The 27,798-nt window shown below is 44.6% G+C and overlaps 1 protein-coding gene across 4 annotated transcripts in view; it reads right to left on the bottom strand.

Moving 5' to 3' along the window:
• The window catches only part of MYO5A (myosin VA), a 571,522-nt gene that overhangs the window by 242,063 nt on the left and 301,661 nt on the right, over positions 1-27,798 (bottom strand). For all 4 annotated transcript variants that reach the window (XM_069222454.1, XM_069222456.1, XM_069222457.1 and 1 more), the window contains exons 5-7: positions 18,317-18,473; positions 6,427-6,570; positions 5,467-5,548 (exon numbers count right to left, since the gene is read on the bottom strand). In XM_069222454.1, coding sequence (XP_069078555.1) covers positions 5,467-5,548; positions 6,427-6,570; positions 18,317-18,473 — 383 coding nt within the window. The remainder of the gene's footprint in view (positions 1-5,466; positions 5,549-6,426; positions 6,571-18,316; positions 18,474-27,798) is intronic.

Genomic DNA, 27,798 nt, shown 5'->3' with positions numbered 1-27,798 from the left:
GCCACCTTCCGTTAAGCTTGATTCCATTTTGGCAACTTTAATTGGCAAGACGGCGGTCAATCAGTAGGGCTGTGTTCCTGCTGATGCCACTGACAGAAAGGTGGATTCGGGTCTGAAGAGGGCATTTGCGGCAGATAATTTGGCCCTCAGAGCTGGTATTTTTTCTGCTTATTCTGCCCAATCCTTGGTGCAGGATTTTGACAAACTGGCGGTAGCTGTTCAGGAGGGTTTGGAGTGTTCGGAACTGCTGGCAGTTATGGAACAACAGGCCAGATTGCTGGCGGACATGTCATCTGATGTTCTCCGCACTTCGGCTCTGGCTTCGGGAGCTTTGATTGGGGCTCGTAGGTCCCTCTGGTTAAGGATGTGGAAGGCGGATCCTGGGGAGAAGTCTGCTTTTCTGAGGCTACCTTTTGAGGGGTGCAATTTATTTGGGGATCAGTTGCCTTCCATACTTTCGAAAGCTTTTAAGGAGAGGAAGCACGCCTTGCCTTACAAAGGTGGTTCTTCTTCTGGCAAGGGTTGGCGGAAGCATTCTCGTACTTCTCCCAAATTTAATTCCAAGTCTTTTTCTTCCAGGAAGCGTAGTTTTCAGCCCTGTTTTTCTCCTAAAAAGTCTGCTCCTTTGGGGCGGGAAGACTCAAGAAGGGCTCCTGACAATCACTGTGGGCCTGGCAGCGGGCCGGTTGGGGGGCGGCTGAGGCACTTTCTTCACATATGGCAGGAGGATGTCAACGATCGCTGGGTGCTGGACATTGTAAACAATGGCTACGCCATAGACTTCGACGTAGTACCTCCAGATACCGCGGTTCGTCCTACGCCACTGCCTGCGAAAGGTGCCCAGAGGTGGGCATTGTTGGAGGGGGTCCCGGACTTGCTTCTCAAGAGTGCCATATCACATGTTCCTGTGGGGGAAGGGAGGTCTGGGCACTTATTCCATCTTGTTCCTGGTTCCAAAGGTGTCAGGGGGCTTTCGTCCTGTCCTCAATCTCAAAGGGGTGAATTACTGGATCAAGACTGTACATTTCCGCTTTCCATTCAGTCGATTTTTCCTCTGGTCGGTCCAGGGGATTTCCTGGGGTCTCTGGATCTGCAGGATGCTTACCTGCATGTTCCAGTGCCTATATCTTCTCAGAGGTTCCTACGCTTTGCAGTGGGCCAGGACCATTTTCAGTTTTGTGTTCCGCCGTTTGGCCTCAAGTCCTCTCCACAGATTTTCACCAAGGTGCTGGCAAATCTGGTAGCTCTTCTACATTCCGAGGGGGTATTTGTTCATCCTTATTTGGACGATATTCTGATTCAAGTGCCCACTCAGGTTCTGTTAAAAAGTCATGTGGCCCGGGTTCTGTTGGTCCTGCAAAATCAAGTTTTTTTGGTCAACTGGGGGAAGTCAGATTTGGTCCCTTCATAGGATCTGGTTTTTCTCAGACCCGATTTCTGACTCTCCAAGGCTTGTTGACTGTGTTGGAGAAGCGGTTGTTGTGCCTCCAGTCACAGGTGTTGTCGATCTTGTCGCAGCCTGCTCCCAGAGCCCTTCAGTGGTTGTGTCTGCAGGGTCATTTGGCGTCTGTGGTTTTCCTGGTGCCATGGGCACAGTTTCACCTTCTTTGCCTGAGGAACTGGTTTCTCGTTCGTTGGTTTCCGAGGTCGAGTTCTCTTCGGACAAGGATTCCTGTGTCGGAGTTTGTTTGCAGGGAGTTGGGTTGGTGGCTGGTGCCAGCTCATCTTCGTTTGGGGGTGTCTTTATCTCCTCCTCGCTTGGTGGTAGTGACGACCGATGCCAGCCTCTCCGGTTGGGGAGCTTGGCTGGGGTCGGCTCAGGTCCAGGGGTTTTGGTCGCCTCTGAAGGCCAGACGCTCCTCGAATTGGCGGGAGTTGAAGACGGTGCTTCTTGCTCTGGTTCATTTTCAGGAATCCCTGAAGGGACTGGATGTTCTTATCTGGACAGACAACTTTGTGACCAAGGCTTATGTGAACAGGCAGGGAGGGACCAGGTCGCAGTCGCTGTTCCGCATTGCAAGGGACATTTTTGTTTGGGAACAGGGGTGGGTTCTATCTCTGCGAACCACCTACATTCAGGGAGTGGTCAATGTTCGGGCAGATCTTCTGAGCAGGGTCATTCCTTCGTCTCAGCTTTTCTCCCTCCGGTTGTCACTGTTCGGTCGTCTGGTTCGCCTGTGGGGTCTTCCGGTGCTAGATGTGTTTGCCTCCCAGAGAATGCGAAAGTGAGGCGCTTTTGCTCCTGGTTTTGTTGTCATCAGGCTTGGGCGGTGGACGGGATGTCGTGTCCTTGGCCTCCAGATCTTTTGTACGCATTTCCGCCCTTCCAGTTGTTCCGTGTGTTTCTGGTGAGGGTACATCTTCTGAAGGCCAGGGTTCTCTTGATCGCGCCCCATTGGCCACGGGCGAATTGGTTTCCGTTGCTTCGGTTGATGGCATCCGGTCACATGTGGACTCTCCCTCTCTGTCGCTCACCTCTGGAGTTTCCTTGCCTCCCGATGGGGTCGTTGCGGCGGATGCAGTTGACGGCTTGGAAGTTGAACGGAGGGGATTGACGTGCTTAGGGGTTCCGGTTGCTTTGAGTTCTACTTTGCTGGCTTCGCGGAATCGTTCCACGTTGCTATCTTATGGTCGGCAGTAGAAGGTTTTTTCTTCCTGGTGTTTGCGGCATAGGTTGGATCCTACGGCAGCTTCTCTGTTTGAGGTGATGCAGTTTCTGCAGGATGGGGCCCAGTTGGGTTTGTCTGTGGCTTCACTGTGTGCAGTGGGCTGCGATTCAGGCTTTTAGGGGTCCGTGGCGTAATCTGTCTTATGAGTCATTTGATGCCTCGGTTTTTCCAGGGCCTTCTTAACTTGTTTCCTCGTCCGGTGCGGGCCTTTCCTTCCTGGGATCTTTCTTTGGTGTTGAATGCTTTGACTGTTCCTCCCTTTGAACCTCTGGATTCATGTGACTTACGTCATCTATCTTTGAAGACTTTTTTTCTGGTGGCCATTACTTCAGCCCGTCGTTTGGGGGAGTTGGGGGCCTTGGCCTGCTCTTTTCCTTTTTGTAAGGCTTTTCCTGATCGGGTTGTGCTTGTTCCGGTTCCTTTGTTTGTTCCCAAAGTGAATTCGGCTTTCCATGCTCGACAGGAGGTTATCCTTCCTGCTTTTTGTCCCGATCCTTCCTCGGATGAGGAGGTTCGGTTACATTCTTTGGATGTACGTCGGGCTTTGTTGGAATATCTACGGGTGGTTGCTCCTTTCCGGAAGGGTGATTCCCTGTTTGTTAATTTCGGTCCGGCTCGGAAGGGGGAGTAGCCGTCCACTGCTTCCTTGAGTCGTTGGGTTCGCTCTCCGATTTTGATGGCTTATTCTTTGAAAGGGGTTGTTCCACCCCAGGGGATACAGGGCCGTTCTACCAGGGGTATGGCTGCTACGGTGGCGGAGCTGCAGGGCGCTTCTGTGGTGGAAATTTGCAGGGCTGCTACTTGGGCCTCACCTCCTACCTTTGTTCGTCATTACAGACTGGCGGACTTGGGCGGTTTGGAGTCGGTATTGGGTCACTGTGTCTTGTCCTCTATGATGTAATAGGGGGGGTGGTTGCCCGGTGTCCTTTTTTGGTTGTGATTAAACTTGTTGCAACTCAGTGTCCGTCTCCTGTTTTTCTCTTGCTATGTCTCATTGGTGGAAAGGAAGGCGAGGGAGGGACGGGAGGTAATGCGTCCATTACTTACGATAATGGCATTACTCCTAGTCCTACTCCCTCGCCTTCCTTTCTGTTCCCTCCCGCCCTCCCGGTACGGACCGCCTGAGTTGCTGTTTGGGCTTGTTTCTGTACAGGAGGTGGTGGGGGTGGGGGGGGCTTTTTTAAGGCGAAGGGAAGGGTCTAGGGGGAGGCAGGGAGCCTCATTGGTGGAAAGGAAGGCAAGATATATTGGTGGAAAGGAAGGAGATATATTTTGAAATATGTGTCCAGTTCACCAAAACAGCTCTCAAACTGGAGTAAAACACAAGTCTCTATGTTAAAAAGAACTAAGCAGCAATTTGGCAGAAGACCCTGCGGACATCTGACCTCTGTCTGAAAGCACACTAAATGTGACAAGATAGAAAAACTTTAAGGGCATCTTCAATGCTCATTCTCCTTTTGAACGCCAACATGATTATTTTGGGTGTGCTGCAGCACCCTGACTCCCCACTTCCAGCACTTCTGAATGTAGCTACGACGAGTGCAATAAAGAAAGCAGATGGCGCTGCGAGGAGAGTGCAATCATATAAGGTCAAGCTGCGCTCACTGAGTCAGACCTTGCTCAAACAACACTAGTGTTCTGAGGCGTAGCCAATTAGGGAGTTAAAGGATTTATTTTTCAAATAATACTACCCCATTTTTCAGTAGTCATAGAGACTTCTGTTTTTCGTTGTTAGGTCAAACCTATTAGGCAGCACATGTGGTATCTGTTCTGAGGCATATTGTGGCATACCCTGAACACTTGCTGTCAACTCACTGCTTACCAGTGCTTAGTGTTCTTTGTCACTTTCGCTTGCCTGCTTCTTATTTGTGTCCGAGCATCTCAACCTTGTGTTTGTCCTTCCCATGGAGCATGGCCTCTTTCCCGTGTGTGTTTGACCGGTGTCTGTACTCAAAGTTAGGGAACTACTTTTTTCTTTTTGCGTAAGCACTCACAGAGAGTGCATGTGCTTTTGGGCTGTCTATCTCATGTACTTCTCCCCCACTTGTGATTCTATCTCTGCGTGCGTCTCCCCGAGCCATGTGCTTGTTGATCCTGTCCATAAGTTTGTTTGTGTTGAGTCTGAATGCGTTGCTTCTGTGGCCCTTCCCTTTGTTTCTTCTGTCTCCGGCCCTCCCCTTTGTTGTTTCCATGTCCCTTCGCCATCCCTGTGGTGCTTCCATGTCGCCACCTCACCACGTGTTGCTTCAGTGTAACCCCCAATGCTTTGTCCCTGTCGCATCTGCTCCACCGCCAGTTTTAAAGAAATAAAAATATTGCTTCTGATTATTTTGTTTTGAGTTACTGATCAAAATCGGATCAGTAACTCAAAAAAAAAAAAGAGGCGGAGACATTTTGTAGGCCCTTGCATGAGCCCGTAGTGCACGCTACTGCTAACAATTCATCATGCAGATTGAAGCAATTATGCCAGCCCGATACTTGTACACCGGGTCACCACGTGGGGTTCTATATTGGCGCCCTCTGTTTTCTCGAGGCCTGTATTCCCAAGCACAGGTGTTTGCCGTGTTTGAGTCTGGCAATGCACTGAGCCCTGAGCCTTTTGACGGTATGAAATCAGCACAGGACAGGCTGAATGAGGAGCACAGCCTATGTTCACAGCAGTTCAGTGTTCAATAAAACATGTTCTCTGTACTTCACAAGCATGCATAAATTGGTAAATGTAAATGAGGTATAACAATGTTTATTCCATAAACTGCCTTAAGACATGTTAATGCAAGAGGCAAGAAAAAGTTCCTACCTAATCGAAGCGTTTTGAGTTCTGGCAAGGCAGCAGAGGCACACAGCTGATAAAAAATGTGATAGTTCCTCTCCTCCTCGGCCTTAAATACAAAATACAATTACTAGTTTGAAACATGCACTTTTAAACAACTGCAATTCTCATTTGCCTCAGTGCATATTTAGCAAGTAAGATTAAGTTTGGGACTGTAAGTGGTAACATAAAAAGCATCAGACACGCCTCATCTTTAGCTTAGAGCTCCTGTTCATAATAATTATGCTGTCTCGGCAAGTATATGCACAGGCAGGAACAATTAATTGCAAGTGCACCACACACAGTATACACAGGCAAAAACAATATCTTTAGGAGCAATATAAATGCTAGGACATGCGGATAATTCTTTGTTAGTCTACATGCCAGCACAGAGAGCTAATTCACCGTAGGCACTGTGTACGCACTACAGGTCTTCATATGCGCGCTGTACACGCTACGCATAAGCAGAGACAATTCTCGGAAAGTTCAAAATAAACACTGCACAGGGCGAAATAATTATTTCCAAGTACTCTATACCCAATATGACAGGCAGGTACGAATCTTGGAAGGCACTACACACAGGATCCAACATTGGAAAATACAATGCTTTACCATCAGAAGAAGAAATAATTCAAAGTAAATACTGTAAAGAGACAGGGAATTCTTTGTACGTGCAATGTACTTAGTGCACACGTTAGAAACAATTCTTCTGAGTACGCGCTCCACACAGACAGCTATACCTCTATGCATGCGCCAAATAAATACCAAAGGCGAGGAAAGACGATCCTTAGCAAGCAGCATTATGCACCATCCAAGGCAACTTTAAGTGCTATAAATGCACTGCGCAGAGGCAGGGGCGGTACTCTCTCTGTAAGGGCTTCATGCACACTGGACAAGGTCAGGGGCATTTTAAGCAAACGCTATACACACACTGCGCCGTGGACGTACCTGAAACACTACCCGAGACTTCTCTAAAAGGTAGGTTCGCATGTGAGCACCGATAATTCGGTACCTCCTTTCAAAGCCAATTTCAATATACTTTCCAAAGCGGCTGCTGTTGTCATTCCGAGTGGTTTTGGCATTACCTATGGCCTGTGAAGAAAACAAGTACACAAATAAAGTCTGAAAGCAGCATTGATGCAAAGGTCGAAACACATTTTATGTAAAACTCTCTCTGATGTCACCCTGTTCAATAGCAACGAGTGGCTCATCACAATAACAAAACCATGGGGTCGTTCATCTTGCAGCTGCTTGAGGAATCAGTCGGGAGGTGAGGAGCTCAGTCCTGTACGAGGCGTTCGTTCAGTCGTTGATTGGCTCTGAACACCCCTTCTAACTTTTGTCTCTTAACAAGGAAGGTTAAACACCCTCAAAAAGAGGCAGTCCCTGATGTGCGGACTCTGATAACTGGGTATATGAAGTGCTTTCAGAGGGTAGGTACTGAACCAGTGCTACGTTTATTTAATAAGGAGAATGCCTGCACTCCTCAACAGAGACACATTACTGTCAGAGGCAGAATACTGTCATTTCTCTGTAGGAAGAAAGTTCTCTAGGTTATAGAACATGACACGTGCCAGGGTTTAACATGAATGTATATCCTAGGCAGCAACAAAAAGATCAGAATATCACGAGTGACGCTGATACCTTCAAATGTATGTACAAATGCAGCACACAGTAAAACAATCAGGTCTGTCAGGCTACCAGAAACTTCCCAGAAGCAAAGGCAAGCATTCAGCAAGACCATTTGCAACAGTTGGAACTTTCAAAGTGTTGCGAGCACCAGTATCAAGCTATATTTACAAATGTAGCAGTAGCGGGTATTGGAACATCCTAGAATCTACCAGTGAAGAAAATGCTATGAAAATATGGAGTATTTTTTTCTATTTCTGGAACCCACGACTCAGCACCTTTTAGGTTGGTACATGAGTGAAACACGCCATTCATGATTTGCTGAAATAGTTGTGAGTTCGTGTCACCTAACAAGCAAGAAGCCATCCATGACTGGCTAGAAAATGAGTAAATATATAACAACCTCACAAGTATTTGTAAAATGCACACTGAAACTGCTAGTAACAGATTACATTTTTAAGCTCTGTGCATGCTGGTCTCTCATCACCACACCATGCCTACTACAAAAAAAGTTTTCTTGAAAACAAGTGCAGTACGTGTAGTGAAGTAATTCGGCACACTTAATTGGTGAGTGCAGCTCTGTTACCTAAGAGCAAATAAAGGATCTAGTCCTTGACCGTTATTTTTAGTCAACCATAGGTATAAAAACCCATGCAGTAAACTCGTCTTATACTACTGCAATGACTCATAATGCAATATATCATTAAATTCAATGTAAGTGTATTTCACCAAAAAAACACAAACTGTCTCACCTCTTGTAAAAAACCAGTAAAATATCAGCATTTAGCCATACATATTATTTAGTTCATGAAGTGACTAACTTTGGTGCACCACTGTCACAAGGAATGTGGAGTGATGCTTGCCTGAGTGTTTCTTCCGCCTGCCTCCACCTGAATCTTACTGCACAACTCACTGGACGTGGAGCATCAGGAGCTGCCAACACTGACCGTGGGTGAGAAAAAAAATGGAAAGATTCGACTTAATTCCCTTATTCCAGTCTATTGAATAGTAACATTCCTTTGAGTTAACTGGGGCACTTTGCCAAGCTTTTGCATTGGTTAATAGTTGATTCAGCTCTGGCTGAAGGACTCGAAATCCAATTACTTAACTGAAAGAACCATTATCCTGACTCCTGTTGACAAATTTGGAGCATTTCTTAGCTCCAGTTAATTATGGGCAATGATACTTAAGTAAAGAAGTGCAGCAATTGCAAGAAGTTGTTTATCTGACCGGGTTGTCCTGCACAATCCACTCTATGTTACTAGTGCAACATTGCAGGACACAGAAAGCCATCAAATAATTGTAGCTAAAACACTGCATGCAGTGTATACATTTTTACCCACCACATATTTTACTCCTGCTTTCTTGAATAGCATCATCAGATAATATCATACTCTATGGGTGTGATTACGAGAGGGTCGGTGTATTTTGACATGTGTGTGAACCTGTGGACGGGCTAGAATTTTGAGCTGGGAGTTATTTATCACATCACAGAATTATTGGGTGCATTAAATACCTCAACCATCATTAAATTTCGGCAGGTCAAACCTGCTGAAATATAGCAGGGGAAATGTGTACGGTATTTACTGTACCATAAGAATTTTGGTAAGATAAACATCAAAATCTGCATGTTATTCGCGGAAAACACCATAATACATGCAACACATAACATAACCTGGGGTATCATTTATTTATGAGGTGCAATAAACACCTTGTTTCAACACAAACCCATAATCAGGCTTTATGACAGCCTTGCTGAAGCTGGAAGGGGGACAAGTTAGACCTTACTCTCAAGTGGTAAGGGCATGTCTACTTATCCTGCAATTTAGGAAAAGGAACGGGTCATAGTGCTCTATTTCCCAAAGGAAAAGGATCCCATTTTCTCCTGAATTGTATCTGAATAGGTATTGTTATTGTAATTCATATAGCTAACCTTTGTGGGAAACAGTAGCTGAAGGATTTCCTTAATGTCTTATATAATTTATGTACTTTGTGTGCAAGATGCAAAACGGGAAATTCACGCAATCAAAGATTCATACGAGTGTGTCTTTTATGTTGACCACATTCAGGAGGAGAAAAACAGGAGTGTACAAAAAGGGGTGATCTCGGAGAGAGTGGGTGCTTGGGAGTATTTCACCTACTCCTTTGTCTGCAATTCCACAATGAGATTCCCCTATGGTTGCTCATGCAATAGCAGTGAAAGACGCAAACTACACCACCTTTTAACACTCATATGCTGCACTCATTTTGGTCTAGTTTGTCACAATGTGATACTTTGGTGAAACATTTTGTTTCCACAGTAACTTGTTTTTTCCACAACTATGAAGGCCAGCTAAAATTCTCTGCTGAGTGCCTTGCCAGAGCGAGTATTGTGAATCCAGGATATCATCAAATTGGAGGACCACCCACCATCCAGAACAGTACAAAAAGAGAATCCAACCACTACTCAAGTTACGCACTGCGGCAATGACCAGATATACATCGCTATTTTTTATTGTGTTAGTGATGAAACATGTCTTTGATTCATATGTTGCTACATATCCACATAGCTATAAGAAAGCAATAGCACTAGTCTGCATATAAGAAATTTACTGAAATCTGTTATACTGATGATTAAGTCAGCTGAATTTTATTTTAGTACCACGGCTAGCTGTGGCACAATATATTTGGGCATCGTGGAAAAAGCACAGAAATCAAGAATGCATTGAAGGGGGGGCATGGCCAACAACATGGCGGCCTAGACATGCCAGTGGCGAGCTTCGGCCTAACCCACATACATCCTGCTTGAATCCTGTTCCCAACACCTATCCGACCTATGAATATACATACAAAGAGGTCAGTGATGGTAACTGCCTAAGAGTCGGTGTCCCCTGAGAGGCAGCGACACCGCACAGCGGAGAGATCATGGAGCCGTTACCCCAGAAGAGGCCTGTGCAATATGGCGACTGTCATCGCTGCTGCCAGTGGGCAGGGTCTGGCGTGTAGCTGAGTGAGTGGCACCCCATGGGAGGAAAGCTGTGAGATGCTGCTGGCACAGCGCCCTGATTCCCCCTCCCGGGGAGTGATCCTACCACCAGGGGCACAGCGGATGTGTGCCTAACCTGCACGGGGAAAGGAGCTGCCTGAAGTGGGGCCTGCAGCCCTGGGAGTCAGCACTTGATGGTGGAGGGGGCCCATTGGAAGACAGCACCTAGATGCGCTGACTCGATCCTCCCAGTGATGAGCCTGCCCGGTCCTCGGGTTACGCCGTGGCCTGAGGTCTCAACAATGCTGAGGCTGGGCACTGGTGGAGAGTGGCCCTAAAGAGGTCAAAACAGTGAGAAGTGAGGAGGGACCGGCAGATTTCTTAGTGGTGGATTGGGGTCACCTGTCTAACCGATCCTGGTGTGGAGAGATCTTCGACAGTGCGGTGGAGCGTGCTGAGTGCGCTGGTGCTCCTTCAACTGGGCCCTCTCCGCCTCCACATAGTACAACAGAGATAAAGAGGGCCTGCTGTTTTGGCCTACAGCTACACCCCGAAATGCTCCTCACTTCATTGGACTGAAGTCAATAAACTGCCCTAAGTGGCCCAATGTGTCCTAATGTCCCTCCCTGTTATCCTGTAAGGTGCACTGCTAAACTGTGAGATAGACTGGAGGTCTCGTCTCTGTGGAGATACTGTATCAGCGTAGTGGCTTTCTTCTTCCGCACTTCCTCCAGAATTACCGCAGCAGGGGTTAATACAGTGGTCTACAGCCTTCTAATAGACTAGGAGCGAGGGCAGGTATCATCATAGGAGCCCTACTTTCTCCTAACCTCCAGTTAGTGGGACTCCCCCTCAGTGGAGACTAACTGGGAAAGAGCAGCAGCCCCAACAATCAATACATGTTGGAGACTGATTTTGCAACAACTGCGGCTCTCAGTGATCAGCCGCAAAACGACGGCCCGGGCAAGTAATCTAGGGACAACACATACTTACTTCATCTCCCCAACCCCACCATGGCAAAAGATAAGGATCCCAAACAGGGGAGGATTGACAGATATACTAAAACTCTGGAGCCTCTCAAGTGATAATACTGCCCAGATGCTGGATAATGCAGCCTTACTACTAGTGATCCAACAATCTAGAACAGCCCTAGAAACCAAAGTGGGCGAAGTAGCAGCAGAAGTCTCCTTGCTGCGACAAGACCTTCACAAAGTCACCGATATAGTAACTGAAGCAGAGATGAGGATACCTGTTCATGAAGATGTGACCCAAACCCAAGCTACAGACTTGACTACTGTAAAGGCACTTACTAAAGACCTTCTCTGAAGAGTGGATGTTGCAGAAAATTACGCACTAACCTCCGATTTGTAGATTTTCCTGAGGGATTTGGGGGCAAAAATACACCTGCTTTTCTGAAAAACTGGCTTTGTTCCTGCCTCACCTCTGCTAATTTCTTGCATGCTTTGTGATAGAGAGAGCTCAAAGAGCATTGGCGCTGAAACCGCCAGCTGGATCTCCACCAAGGGCCCTCATAGCATAGGTTTTGAATTATCATTATAGAGATCTTATTCTCAGGGAAGCACGACAGCTGGGCACGCTCACTTATGACTCTTGTACCATACTCATCTTCCCAGACCATTCCTGCAAAGTACAGAAATAACACCGCTCCTTCGATGCAGTTAAAGTAAACCTTCATGCAATGCAACTGCAATACATGTTCCTTTTTCCTGCAAAACTGAAGTTAATCCTGCAAGATACAAATACTTCTTTGAGATGCCGGAAGATGCATGGCAATGGGTGGATGAGTGACCCCCATCGCAATCACATTGGATGATCGAAGCTGAGAACCAGGAAGCAGGTCACTAGTGGTCAGACCTAAGACCGGGGCCTCCAAGAACATATGAGGGAGCCACTCGAGGAATGTTTGTGACGGATCCCATGGAACTTGCCCCACAAGACTTCCAATAAGGGACCACTCCTCAGAATCACACACTTGCAGAGGGCGGGCGTTGTCCCCCACTCGTAGTGAACTCTTCAAACAGTTGCAACTGTCACCAACGAGAGGAGATGGATCTGAACCACAAGAAGGCAGCCTCCCACCTGAGAGGCGCTAAACTGGCCAAGGTTACCCAAATAACATGGATCCGAGAAGAGGGACAGATTGTGACTCTGAACTCTGATGTACTTCGGGATATAATTATCTTCTATCCTCCGGGCTGCTGGATAGCTCCAGTGTGCAAATAGCCAAAAAAAAAAAATCACCTTTTCTCTTTCTCGCTCTTTGCCATCTCTCTACTTCCCCTTATCTCTCCCATCTACCATTTTCCTCTCTTCCCTCGTTAGTCCTTTCCCCTCCTCACTCCCCTCATCTCCCCCCATTTGCAGAATTCTGTCGAGAGTGAGTGTTTATTGTGATGGCAGTACACGGTTGGCTACAAGCTGGGAGGTAGTGATAGAGTGGCAGTTGACCTTCACCAGCCTGATTGCTTGTTAACCTGTTGCGAGGTGTGAGTGGTGGTGAGTGAATGCCTTCCTGGAGGTAAGTTAGGAGCTTTTAGAGTTCTAAAGGTGGGATAGGGTGGTCTACAGAATCTCAGGCCTGATCCAGTTACGCAACTGCCATAGTGGCCATGTGGCTTTAAGCAAGTGGGGGAAGGGGTTGGCGAAGGGGAATCTGGGTGGGCCTGTTGTGTGTTGTTTTGTTTATTTGAATGTTTTTCATGCTTGTTCATAAGACAACAAGGAAAGGGTACTGACAAAAAGCGATGTCCCATTCCACCAAAAGGGGACAAAAATGTGCATCATTATGGTAATAATGTCAGCAACTGATTCTGAAGCTAGGACGCATTCCATCCTCACATGGAATGTCAATGGACTGGGACATAAGGTTAAGAGAGGTCTAGTGACCACCTTTATTAGACGCCAGAAACCAGATGTTCTTTTACAGAAAACCAATATTTGGGGCAACCACTGTTGCTTCCTGGCTAGGGGAGCTTACACTCTGCTGGCATATGCTGGGTTTACTCCTGGGGCGAGAGGGGTAGCTGTCCTTATCTGGAAAAACCCTCCCTTTCAGGTCCACAGAACATGGTTAGACCCCAACGGGACTAATGCAGCTGTTCAAAGTATGTGGGGAAGAGAAGATGCTTCCATCATTAGTGTTTGTGCATCTCCCTTCCTACAACAGCCCACGCTGAACGAAGTGGCTGAGATCCTTTTGGAAACTGAGTCTTCCTTACATATTATCTGGGGTGACTTTAATGATGTGTTGGTAGCTGGGCTAGATAGATCACGTAAACCGCACACCACTCATGTGTCCCGGTCCACGCCACGGAGATGTTTTGTGGATACACTGAGCATGACTGACTTGTGGCGACGACATCACCCATAGCAACACAAAAGGATGATGGACGGAGTGCTGAACAATGCAAACACTCACCCCCAGTCACAGATCTGGGTTTAATCCATCGTTCTTTCACTCACCATGCCACCCCAGTTTAGACCCAGCCATATGCAAATCAGTCTTGACCCTGTTCCTCATGGGAACAGTCCAGCCCGAACTGCCATGACAGGTCCTCACTCGACCGGAAACATGCATCCTGGGACCGGTTTCAGGGTTTCACCCTTCATCAGCCAGGCTAGCTTGTATCCAGTGGCACAGTGAGCAAGGGACCCACGTCTGGGCATACCCTTTCCACATAGGGCAACTTTAGGAACACAAAAGGATGATGGACGGAGTGCTGAACAAGCGTTTGACGACATCACCCAAGCACAAGAGGTTACTCCTACTATTCTGGAGTCCATAAAGTGTTTTCCAGGCTAGATTATATATTCACACTTGCTGGGGAAGTGGGAACAATACAGAGAGCAGAATACTTAGCAAGAGGAATATCTGATCACTCTCCACTATGGGTTTCCATGGGCCAGCGACAACCGAGACAGGTGTAACAGTTGGAGACTGAATGCATGGGAATTAAGAGACAAAATGATCATTAGGAAAATCAGGACAGACACCAAACCTTCCTTTATAGAGAGCAAGGACTCTGTGGACTCAACAGTGACACTGGGGGAGGCTTAACAGATGGTGATGGGTGGTAGGACACAAGACATTATCGTCTACAAAAAAAGAAAGAAATTGAGGAAATGAAAGTCATAGAGGGCAGACTGACATGTCTGGAAGCAACGAATACGGATTACCCTACTGCTTTGACCCTTAGACAAATGGAGGTTTTACTGACTGATTATTAAGTACTAGCAACTAATTAGGTGAGAACGCATCTGTTGGCCACGCAGCAGTGCCTTTATGACACGGGTGATAAGGTGGGCAAACTGTTGGCATAGCTGGGACGTCAGGAACTACAGGCGAGATGGGCGTCTTGGATAGAGGAAACCAGAGGCACCCTTTGTGTAACTGACAAAGTGATAGTAAATGAGTTTGCCTAATTCTATGAGGCCCTCTTTAAGAAGCGCTAGAGTTGAGCAACAGCAGATAGAAGATTACCTAAGCGCTATTGACATGCCCATGATCACGACTGAGGACAGAGACTCCCTAGAGGGTGAGACTTCCATCACAGAGGTGAGATCAGCAGTGGCAAAACTTTATTCAGGGAAAATCTCTTGTCCAAATGGCTTTCCAGCAAAACTTTTAAAAAAGCGGATTGATTTATTAGCACCCTATTTCCATAACTTAGATGTGGCAGCACTACAGGAGGCAATAGTGCCACCCGACTTGCGCACGGCCATGATAGTGGTCAGCCACAAATCAGAGAAACCCCCCTGCTGAGTGTGGCTCTTACCTCCCGATATCTTTACTAAACATTGAAACAAAGGTCCTAGCCACAATACTTGCCACTAGACTCTAAAGGGTCATCCCTCCTCTCATTCATCATGACCAATACGGGTTTATGCCGAAACGCTCCACCAGAGGTACTCTAAGCAGACTCCATAACTGGATTCACACCCTGATTCCCATATATTTGTGTCACTAGACTCGGAAAAAGCCTTTGACGCCATTCATTGGCCTTTCATGATGCCTAACAGCCGGAGATTAGGATCTGGGGAAACATTTCTGGCATGGATAGCTCTGCTTTATAGAGAGCCCTACGTTGCAGTGTGGGTCAATGGAGTGATGTTGCCGTAATTTCATATTCAGTGGGGCACACATCAAGGTTGCCCTCTCTCTCCCCTCCTATTTGCACTCACATTTGAACCCTTGGCATGTCAGATCCATGACATCCCACTAATAAAGGGCTTTAGGGCCCTAGCTTCCACCCTGGTGGAGGAGAAAATGTAATTGTATGTGGATAATATTTTCCTCTACCTATTCCATCCGAATACTTCAATCCCCTAAATATTCCAGACATTTTAAAACTATGGTATACACTCCGGTTATACCATCAATTAGAGCAAGTTAGCTGTCTTTTATAACCACATGCCGGAAGCTGACCAGGCTAATTTAGGTAGATCGACAGGACGACTGAAAGTGTTCCGTGAGAGTTTGAGCTACTTGGGCATTTAATGCAACATTTAACCCTGACAGCCGTATAAATCGCAACGTCAGTAAAATATTATTTGATTTCCATGGGGACGTTGTGCGCTGGAGGATGCTCCCGCTCAGAATAAAGGGGAGAGCAGCAATGTTCAAGATGGTCGCTCTCCCCAAATTTCTCTATGTCCTGCAAACTGTTATTACAAACTCCTAGATGAATGCTTCACTAAAACTGACAGAGAGCTATGGAGGCTCTTGTGGAATGAGATGCATCCTAGGATAAGCCTAACGACACTGCAGCGGAATTGCTGCAATGGGTGTATCGCCCTGCTTGACCTTAGAGCATATCACTGTGCCTCTTATTTGATAGTAACCAATGATGGTGGTCATGCGGAGGGAGCCTGCCCCACGTACTCCCTGTAAAGAGTACAATTCAGAGACCTTCCCTATCTACACTACCTCTGCGGGCCTTCTGCCTGCAACCAAAGTTGGTATTAAGATATGGCACAAGACAACTAGTGGACATGAAATATATATTTAGAGAGATTGGTAAACTAAGAGGATTTTATGATGGGACACCACAGGAATCTCTAAGGTGGGTGACTTATTGAGAGAGGGAGAACTGATGCCCTTTTCGTCACTTCAGCAGGAGTATCAGCTCCTTGACACAAAACATTTTAGATACCTTCAACTTCAAAACGCATGGGGCCAGATGTACAAAGCCATATTACATTTCTTAACGGTCTGAATCACTATTTCAGCCCATTAAGAAATGCAAAATGAGCTTTTCTGATGTACAAAGCCTTTGAAGGAATTGTAAATTTTTATTTCTACCCTGTAGAAATCGCAATTTGATTTCCCCTGAATAGGAAATCGCAAATAGGGATTACCTATTTGCGATTCCGTTTCAGATGTACAAAGCATTTCCTAAATGCGAATTGGGCATTTAGGAAATGCAATTACCATCGTCTTCAAGTCGATGGTAACCATGTGCAATTTAAAAAGCACCCCAAGTACAATAGAGCATACACATGCCCCTTGAGCAAATGAGTGCTCTACATGTCCACCACTATTTTTGGGGTGCACCAAGGGTGGTCCTCTGCCTATAGCCATACTTAGTTTTGCATTTCCCAAATAGCGATTTCCTAATAGGAATTGTCTCAAATACTTTGTAGGAATCACTATTAGGCAATCAGTAGCTTTGTACAAAGCATTTTGCATTTCCTAAATAGCGACTTCTATAAAGTCGCTATTTAGGGAATGCAAAATTGCATTTTAGTACATCTGGCCCATGGAAAGCACAATCTATTTTGCCTCACCTCCGGGAGTACTCACCCTTGGAGGGCAGGCTATTAATGGGGAAAATAACAGAGAAGGCAGTCTTATTCATATACAAAACAATTAATATTAACATGCCTGGACACCCTACAAAACTCAGAGGCACCTGGGAAGCTGAAATCCATGGGTTTGAAGACATAGACTGGGAGGCTGCTCTCATGTTTTCCTGAGAGGGAGCGATCAAAACTATATCACAACTCATTCAGCTAAAAATACTTCACTGAATCTATCACAACAGAGCGTGACTCTATTATATGGGAAGGGCAGCCTCTCCCGACTGTCTATGGTGCAGGGGCCATAGAGGGGACTATCATCATTTGCTTCAGAACTGCCTGGTCATACGCCACTACTGGCAATACCTGCTTGATGAACTACTCAACACTACACTGCCGGAAGATCCTAAGCACATTCTTCTGGGAACACCATGTGGCGTAGATCTCCCTCATATGAAACTGCTGTTTTGTAATTTAGGCCTGCTGATAGCCAAGAGAGACCTTGCAAGGCATTGGGGTCGCCCCAGCGCACCAGAGGCAGCTGAGTGGAAGCGAAGGATCGACATGTACATGGCAGTGGAGAGGTTGGTTTACAAGAGCAGAGGTTGCCCACGTAAATGTAAAAAAATATGGGTTGACTGGATCAAATACTATGACCTCAACCCACAAGAAGATGATAGCTCTGAATGACATGATCATTGATAATTCCTCAGTTTGTCTGTGGATCTGCTCCAACTGACAAGTTGTTGTCCCCATGTATGTTGCTATATTGATGATGCAACGTCCTGAGACGCTACTAAGTGTACCTCAGCCTCTCTCACCATCTTCAATTGTATCTTGGGTATAGATCTATGACACCATTGTTTTGTATCATCAAAAATTCAATAAAAATATTTCCCAAAAAAAGAGTGCACTGAAGTAGGATAAATATAGTGCCTGATGAAACCAGACTGTATAAAGCCAGAGGGCCATTGAATACTTAGTGAATCTCCATTGTGAGGTTTTTATTAGCACCTTAATGGAAAATTTTTTTTTTTTCAACTTTACCTTTTTATTATAATATAAAATGCTGGACTTCAATTTAAGAAATACATCTAATACGTCTAATTAAAAAAGAAGTGAGTGGAATGCAAAAGGCTTTTGTGAGATCACAGGCTTAATAATGAATTTTGAGATTCCATTCCTGAATATTTCTTTTGATGGGGAAAACTGAACATACAGTCCGCAAAAGGAACAGTCAAGGGATCTAAAATCTGAAGCCTTACAGAGCCAATTCAACGTGCATCTTCAACCTTGTATGCGCTACCCACCTACTACATGACAAATAGGCTGGTGGTGATTTGTAACCACTGTATAGAATATTTGATTGACAGATGTCTTAAATGAAAGTTTATATAAAATACGAAATGTAGGTTTCCCACTCACCTCCATAATGGGGTTTGAAGCCAATACTTTCTCCTCCACATTGGTATCGCTGGCAGAACCACTGACAGTGGCAAAGTAGCGCATTGCATATTTGGCAGAGACAGTTTTTCCTGCTCCTGATTCCCCACTTACGATGATTGATTGATTCCGTTCATCTCTGAAACACAAGCAAATTTTTCATTACTCATCCGCCTCCTAAAGAGACAGATGTTTATTTTACTCAGCTCCTCAAATGCCCAAATCTCTTATACATTTCAGAGAAACCCAGAAGTCAGCCTTCTAGACACCATGGCATCAAGAGCTGAGTCAACGTGACAACCCAAATCAGAAATACAGATGTAATGCAACCAGCCCACAGCCCACTAGGCAATATTTGAGCATGCTTTGTTTGAGGTAACAATCAAACCCATGAGACATTACAGGAAAGTTAGTGGAAACTCAAGCCCTCTTTCATTAAGAAACTGCACACTCAAGAACACACAAGAGATACCTTTTAAAGGCTAATTTTAGAAATCAAAAGTCTAGCCTAGTGCAAAGGCTGGCAGAAAGCCAGTGTCGGGCCACAAGGGGGCCCCTGCACTGACCATGCCATGGGCAATGCAAGGGCTACCCTGCCCAGCACTATCGGAATGTGCATTGTCTGCTTTGCACCTTCAGAGGGAGCTGGAGTGCTAGGATATTGGCCTTGGCTCCCTTAAAGGAGGCAAGACCAATATCCTAGCACTGTTCCTGCTGGTCAGCCTGGCAGGAATGCATATTGCAATGTTCCTGCTGGTCAGCCAGACGGGAACATTGTAATATACAAGGGGGGGAACGTCACTCACTGCGCAGTGGCATCCTCCCTGAGGCTTTGGTAGTCCCCTGTTGGGACCACCAATGTCTTAATTAGGCCCTATCTTCTTCTGAATATCATTTGTGACTGACTGACGTGTAGTAAGTAAGTAGTACTACTGTAATAGCCAAACCAAATGACAAACCTGCAGTTGGAAACAGCCATGTCTACCTCTCCTATATTTTCTATGGGAGATCATCACACATGTAAGTTTTCTACTTAGTAGTAAAATGGGGGAGGGACCAGGGGAGTGTCTGGAAAATCTACTTCTAAAGCTCTGAATCCAAGTTTGTCTAGAATACAGGTGTTTTTTATCACGTCAGATAAATAACAATACCTTGGAGCACGTTATTTATTGGCTGTGTTAAATACAACATATTACAAGTTTCAGGTGAATAAGATACGTTTTGATGCTTAATGCACCAAAATCCACATGGTATGGCTCATACAACGCACATTTGACTGGTTAAATTCTGTCAGGCTTAATCTGCCAGCGTTTAATAATGGATGAGCTAGTTAATGCACTTGTAATTCCCGAATGCGCTAAATACTGCTCAATTTCTAATTTTAATTGTAAATCTAACCCCTGCATAAATAGTTATGTAGGGATTTGTAAACATGAACCCACTAGTAAGAGAGCTTAAATGGGAAGGGTTCAGGAAGGAATAAGGACAGGCTTAAGGAGTGGTTTAGAAAATGAGAGAAACCCATCTAGAAAAACTTAAGTCCATTACTATTCATAAACTGCCCTTCTAAAGATACTACAGTCAAAAGGGACCCTACACACTAGTATATGTAAAGCTACACAATCCCATAAATAGACTTAAAACAGGAAATAAGGTCAAAATAAATTAACTTATTTCAGCTCTATCAAGATATATACATAAATGCATTCAATGTTAAAAAATATACATGAACAATTTGTTTTAAGATAAACATGTTTAAATATAATAAAATTAATTTATATTAATTCTATAACTATTTAAGTAATTTTACTGTATAACAAATAAATAAAAAACATTTTACTATAGGAGGGATTTAAAAAAAATAAAACATTATAAAATTGTGATTTCATTTAATAAATCCAAGTTAAATATTTAGTTCAAAATTTAGTTGATAGTACCGTAGCATGTATTATTTTGTTCTACATTTAAAATAAAGCTTAAATATTAATTTACATTAATATTTAACAGGTACATATTTCGACTATGTTTTAAGCAGAATACACTTTTAAAATTGTTTCTTTACTTTATCATAGAGAGACCTCTACCACTGTGATAGAAAACTCTGCCTTTGTGTTAATTGTTACTAGTAGTAATTTTACATTGGTAAATTTGACCCCATGTAATTTTCCGGTGGGTGGAGACATACAAGTCTACCCTTTGTAGTAAATGTACACTCAGAAATAATGAATAGCCAAAATTAGCAAATTTACTAAAAAGTGTAAGAGTACATTCGCACATGTACAGTTACTCACATGTAACCAAACCCTCAAGCCATTGGCTAATCTGGTTCAGCCCCCCTTAGCCACTGTTTGAGACTTTTCCAGACACATATTGGACCAGTCCTGAGATGTGCACTTAACTCATAATGGCTATTATGTATAACATTCTACCTCCTAAAAAGTGGTTCCACTACAATGCATGATATTATGTTATATTGATTTGATGTGTACAGCACACTAATCAGCTAAGTGGGTACCCAGGTGCTTGGGCAAGTGTGTAGTTTTGTACAGTGCTTAAATTTGTAAATAAGAATGTGCTGGTGCACAAAGCCCTCCTCTTAAACACACGGCTGCTGCAATTAAATGTGCAAACATGGAATACTGAGGCAGTGTAACCCTGAAGCCATCTCGGGCCTCTTTAATCCATTAGCACCCACTTCCTGCCCCTTCAGCTCACTCTTGCGGATTTCTGCTTTCTTCCATTGTGACGTTTTTTCATTTTTCTCTTACTCGGTTTTTGCCATATTTGTCTTTTGCTGACAGTAAATGCTTGAGGCAGAAAAATGAGTGCCGGCCCTCAAAAATAGGTGCTGGTGCTCCGCACCAGAAACAACAAGCACACATTAAGCACTGGTTTTATGAGCCCCAATGTGCTTATAAGAAGAGCCAAGTCTTCAGTTTGTCGTGGAACACAAAAAGCGAGAAAAAGGCTCTGATGTGCAGAGAGGTCATTCCACGTCTTGGGTGCTTTGTAGGAGAATAAGCAACCTCCAGGTTTGATTTTGGGGAAGTGAGGAATGAGTGAGAGTGACGCAAAGCCTAGGTGTCTGGCGAGGCTGTTCAGGTATTCTGCTCCAGTGTTGTGTGGGGCTTTGTATGTGAGTGTGTGTGAAGTTTAAATAGACTGTGCTTGTGAATGCAGAGCCAGTGAAGCTTCTTGAGGAGCAGGGGGTGCAGCATAGGAGGTTAAGCACGAGTTTTCAAGTAGTGTTCTGGATGGTCTCGAGCCTGTGTAGGAGTTGTTTGGAGATTTCGGAATAGACAGTGTCGCAGTAGTCCAGCTTGCTGTTGATGGGTGCTTCTCTGCTACCGTGGTCATGCAGTTGGTGAAGTTTCTTCTGGCAGTGGTTGTTTTGTTCATCAAGGAGATAAAAATTTAGGTGTCATTGACGTAGGAGATGATGGTGATGTCTAGTGATCAGATGATGTCGGTGAGCGGTTTCATGTATATATTGAAATGGATAGGGCTGAGGGACGACCACTGTGATTGGTCTAGGGTGATTTGAATGCATTGATGGCCACGATGAGTGCTGTTTCGGTGCTGTGGTTCTTTAAGAATCCTGATTAAGTGTTGTCTAGAAGATGGTGAAGTTTGTTGTGAGTTGCTTGTTGATGGACTTCTCAATCACTTTGGCTGGATAGGGAAGCAGTGAGATGCATCAGAAGTTGCTCAGCTGATTCGGGTCGGCTTTGGGCTTCATGAGGAGGGTGTGGATTTCTGCATGTTTCCATTAATCCTGGAAAGTGGCCGATGTGATAGAGGTCCGGATGATGTGGGTAAGGATGCTGCTGATTGGTGATGTTTCAAGGTTGCAGATGTGGTGGGGGCATGGGTCTGCTGGAGTCCCTGGGTATCTGAGCTGCATGATTGCTGCTATGTTATTTCTAGTGATGGTTATCCATTCATTCAGGTGGCCATCTTTTTTGGAGGTGAGTAAGTTAGCAGTGAGTTCTCTGGGGTTGCACTGATGTGCGAAGTTGCTGTAGATTTTTACGATTTTGCTGAGGAAGAAATTGGATAGGTTTTTGCAAAGTTGTTGGGAGGCAGCGATGTTGGTGACTTTGTCTGAGAGGGAGGTGAAATCCTTAACGATCGAGAAGATCTCCTTAAAGCTGTTGGAGCTTCCTTCAATGGGGTCCACTAGTGTTTTCTTTTTGGTGTCTCTCATTTGCAGGCTTGTGGTTTTTCCCTGAAAATGGCATCAACAAAGGGTTTGCGGTGCTAAAATCACCATCTTCCCAGCTTTCAGGAACAGGCAGACTTGAATGAGAAAACCCCATTTTTCAACACAATTTTGCATTTTACTGGGATATAACCCCATTTTTACTATTTTTGGTGTTTTCAGCCTCCTTCCAGTTAGTGACAGAAATTAGTGTGAAACCAATGCTGGATCGGAGAAAGCTAAACATTTCTGAAAAGTAGACAAAATTCTGAATTCAGCAAGGGGTGATTTGTGTAGATCCTACAAGTGTTTCCTATAGAAAATAACAGCTGAAATAAACAAATATTGAAATTGAGGTGAAAAAAATACCGTTTTTCTCCACGTTTTACTCTGTAACTTTTTCCTGCGATGTCAGATTTTTTAACGCAATATACTACTACGTCTGCTGGACTCTTCTGATTACAGGGATATATAGAGCTTGTAGGTTCATCAAGAACCCTAGGTACCCACAGCCAATAAATGAGCTGCAACTTGCAATGGGTTTTCATCCTATACCGGGTAAACAGCAATTCATTTGCTGAAATATTAAAAGTGAAAAATGGGTATCAAGAAAACCTTTGTATTTCCAAAATGGGCACAAGATAAGGTGATGAGAAGCAGTGGTTATTTGCACATCTCTGAAATCCGAGGTGCCCATACTAGCATGTGAATTACAGGGCATTTCTCAAATAGGCTTCTTTTTTACACACTGTCTTACATTTGGAAGGAAGAAATGTCGAGAAAGACAAGGGGCAATAACACATGTTTTGCTATTCTGTGTTTCCCAAGTCTCCCGATAAAAATTGTACCTCACTTGCGTGGGTAGGCCTAATGTTCGCGAAAGGAAACACAGCATGGACACATCACATCTTTACATTGAAATCTGACATGCTTTTTGCAAAGTGCCTAGCTTTAGATTTTGGCCTCTAGCTCAGCCGTCACCTAGGGAAACCCACCAAACTTATGCATTTTTGAAAACTAGACACCTAGAGGAATCCAAGATGGGGTGACTTGTGGGGCTCTAACCAGGTTCTGTTACCCTGAATCCTTTGCAAACCTCATAATTAGGCCCAAAAAACACGTTTTCCTCTCACTTCAGTGACAGAAAGTTCTGGAATCTAAGAGGAGCCAAAAGTCGTCCGCTAAAAATGGTACCTTACTTGTGTGGGTAGGCTTAGCGCCCGCTACAGGAAAAGGCCCAAAACACAACGTGGACACATCACATTTTCTGAAAGAAAACAGAGCTGTTTTTTGCAAAGTGCCTAACTGTGGATTTTGGCCTCTAGCTCAGCCGGCACCTAGGGAAACCTTGCAAACCTGCGCATTTTTTAAAACTAAACACCTAGGGGAATCCAAGATGGGGTGACTTATGGGGCTCTGACCAGGTTCTGTTACCCAGAATCCTTTGCAAACCTCAAAATGTGGCCAAAAAACACTTTTCCCACTCATTTCGGTGACAGAAAGTTCTGGAATCTGAGAGAAGCCACAAATTTCCTTCCACCCAGTGTTCCTCCAAGTCTCCCGATAAAAATTATACCTCACTTGTGTGGTTAGGCCTAGTGCTTGCGAAAGGAAATTCCCCAAAACACTATCTGGACACATAAAAATTATCAGATACAAAACTACCTGTTTTTTGGGGGGCTTGGGGGAGGACACCGGCATTTTTGGTGCTGGGCTCAGCAGCCATATAGGGAAACCTATCAAACCCAGACATTTCTGAAAACTATACACCCGAGGGAGTCCAGGGAGGTGTGACTTGCGTGGATCCCCCAATTATTTCTTACCCAAAATCCTCAGCAAACCTCAAATTTACCTAACAAATCACTTTTTTCCCACATTTCTGTGTGGGAGCATCGAACTGGGACAAATTCTCTACCACCCAACGTTCCCCTCAGCCTCCCGGTAAAAATTATACCTCACTTGTGTAGGTGGGCCAAATGCCTGTGACAGAGAAGAGCCAAAAACATGTCCAAATTGAGGGGAAATCAAAGCGGGTCCAAAAGGGCAGTTTGAAAAAAAAACATTTTTTAGGCTGACAAGTGCAGCATAATTTTTATTGGTATAGCTGAGACAATGTTGAGTGGTAGGAATTTTGTAGATTCCTGCAGATTCCGAAAGGTTCCATCACAAAAATGTGTGATTCCAGCAAAGTTGGAGGTTTGCAGGGCAATGTGGGTAAGAAAATGGTGCGGGGAGCATGTGAAGCACACCACCCTGGAATCAACCAGATGTTTAGTTTTCAGATGTGTCTGGGTCTGGTGGATTTTTCTACATGACAGCGTCGCAAATTTAAAAAGTGCAGCCCTTGCCATTCCAAGTGGGACGATCCTGAGAGTTACCAAGCTCTCATGGCCCAAATGTAAAACCAAAACCCAAAATAATCAAATGTCTTCTTGCTTGCCGTGGGATAAGATGTTTTAGTGTGTAGGGGAGAGGTGAAAGACTGTTATCCCCTTTAGTTGGGGTGGGGGCATAACTAGACCCATACTAGTTGGTAGCCACCACCCCACTATTTTTTTTTGTTTTTTAATTCCATGCCATCTAGTAAACTTTCTGCCCCCCTCCGGGGTGTGGATCAGGAGTAATTGCCCCATCTGCCCACTGGTGGGCAGAACAACTCTGGCCCCATTTATTTGGGGTGGGGGTATGGCCATACCCCCACCCTCTTATTTTGAAAAAAATTAAATCTTCCCTGGTCTCTGGTGGGCCTTCCGCCCCCCTTGGGGGCAGATGGGCCTTCCAAAAATAGGCCGATCTGCCCCCCAGGGGGGCAGATATGGCCAACAGTAATGTGTGCCCCCTTTGGGAGCGACCCTTGCCCAAGGAGCAGCCCCCCCAAACAAAATACACACACAACAATCCCTGGTGTCATGTGGCTACAATACTTCTGCCTGGTGACGCAATGACGTGTGCTTGACTCAAGAGAGTTATGGCTTTGGATACTTCATCTTTGTAACAGACACTTGAAGCACTTGCAATGTACTAATGCATGCAACCACAGGCTTAAAAATGTGGTTTTCATTCGATAGCAAATGAACCCAGGCCTACTTTGCAACAGTAAAAACGTGTTTAAACAAAATGGAACAATATCTATCAAGAGGCATACTAAATGTTTATTCTTGCTGGAGTTGACACAGTTTGATTTGTATATTCACCCTGCCTTTGGATAACTGAGACACGAAAGATTTAAATGTATTGCTCTCCTGAAAGGTTGATGATGATTTCTGTGCTAGATGCACAGCTAAATATTGATGTGGCAAGGATACTGTTTTATGTGTTTAATGTGCATGCACCACTTAATGAAAATATCAATCTGTGTCAATATTATATGTATGTACCATAAAATACAAGTCTAGTTTTCTGATTTGACAACTGAGGCATACTTAGTTTACCCAATGCAACAAATAATGATGACGATAAGCCATCACTTACAACTGTGCCGGAATGTCAGATCTGCCAGAAGCACATCATCACACCATCCTTGCTCTTTCTGTGCTTTTAGGCTACTAATGCTAGGGTGTGATTTGTAATGATATATTTTCAGGCCACACTTGCATTGTTTTAATATATTGTAACTGTATGTATTGTTGATGTCATCCCACGTGTATTCCGTCCCATCCGACACGTGGAAGGGGGAGAGAAGCAATAGATAACATCGCCAGGAGTTAAGTTACCGCCTGCATTTCCCATAATACACACTTATTAAATACAGACTGGGGATACCTAATGCACTCATAGTGCTACCAATGTTCATAAAGTGAGCAAGATGTCTTACTGTAACCATCTAGTCTACACGTTTTACTGCATTTAAAAAATGGAAGTGTCAGAAAGTGGGCACATGCACGGGACTGATTGGAGGGGGTCCCTCGGCAGAGGGTGTGCACGCTGTGAGCTTGGTAGCCTCTCCCAAACATATAATAAATAGATAGATAATAAGGGCAGCTGATAAAACAACAATCTTTATTATTAATCCCCACTCTTCTTTCACTTTTTGAAGATTTAACTTTAAGGATTTGTAAATAACCCAATTTCTTTTCGAAGTAATATTTAGCCACCCCGCCCATTTAAGAGCATATTTGCTGCCAATCACATTAGCAATCAAAAGGAATTTTCATGAACAGACCCCACACAACTACTTAGCTATCATCTTAATACTGAAGATCGAAACCGAGTTGGGTTCAAGACAGCATGTATCCACTAAAGAACCACAAACACCTAGAGTGCATTTTTTCACGCCAGGTTAAGGTGTGATTTTCAATGGTGGGAGGAGAGTGAAACAGTCCCTGGTCCTGAGGCTGTTGCCACTTCCACGAGCCATCAGCTCGATCAGGTGGCACCCATTAAAGCCAACTGTATTTTTTTCTACAGAGGTCAACACTGCTGCAGAAATCTGGACCTCAGAAAAACTAGTGGTTCATATTCTTTAACCAGAAAAACGAAATGACCTCAATCCACGCATTTTGAAATAAAGAATTATCCACCTTCATTCAAAATGTAAAACAACGCAGAAGCTCTTGAATGCTAAATGGCATTGATTACTTTTTTGTCAAGTCAAAGGCTCTGTGGCTTTTTAGATCAAGGAAGTAGCTTTTTATGTACCCTGGCAAAAAAAGATGTGAGATAGTTGTTTTTTGTGCTCACAAAAGGACAGCACAAACAGCGTTGGGGCCTTTATCACTCTTCTCTCCATCCTTCTGTCCCTCACGCTCCTTTCGTGAATCAATCAGTATTTGTTTTTCGGTTCCACTAATCTCGAGCAGCTCACGCCCTGAAGCATCCCCTCTTAATCTTCATAGAACAACTAATTCATTTTCTGCACTTCTGCCAACAATTTCTGCCACTCTATGCTCCCTTCTGCTATTTTTACTTCTCTACATAACAGTCTTTTCTTGCCTTCCGCTTTCAGTATTACCATTAAGAAATGTGCTAACTTTTGTTAGCCCACCAATACATTATAAGGGAAGGTTATGATGCTTTGCACACCCTGACACCACTAGAGGTCCTCATCGGACTCTCTGTCTTATAGGTCCATGCCAATACTAACGCCGCTCTGCTGCTTTTCCAGCTGAGTGCACACAATGCACAGGGCTCGAAGTCTGACCAGCATCTGATGACTGTCAAGGATAAGCCAACGCCGGCGAAAAATAAATGAAGAGAAGACAGAAGGCTGACCCTTTCAATCATTCCCTATGTCCCACTGAAATTAGACTTGCTCAACCACCAT

Source organism: Pleurodeles waltl, chromosome 3_1 (assembly GCF_031143425.1).
Source record: "Pleurodeles waltl isolate 20211129_DDA chromosome 3_1, aPleWal1.hap1.20221129, whole genome shotgun sequence".
Classification (NCBI taxonomy): Eukaryota; Metazoa; Chordata; class Amphibia; order Caudata; family Salamandridae; genus Pleurodeles; species Pleurodeles waltl.
This window is presented reverse-complemented; position numbering and strand designations above follow the sequence as displayed.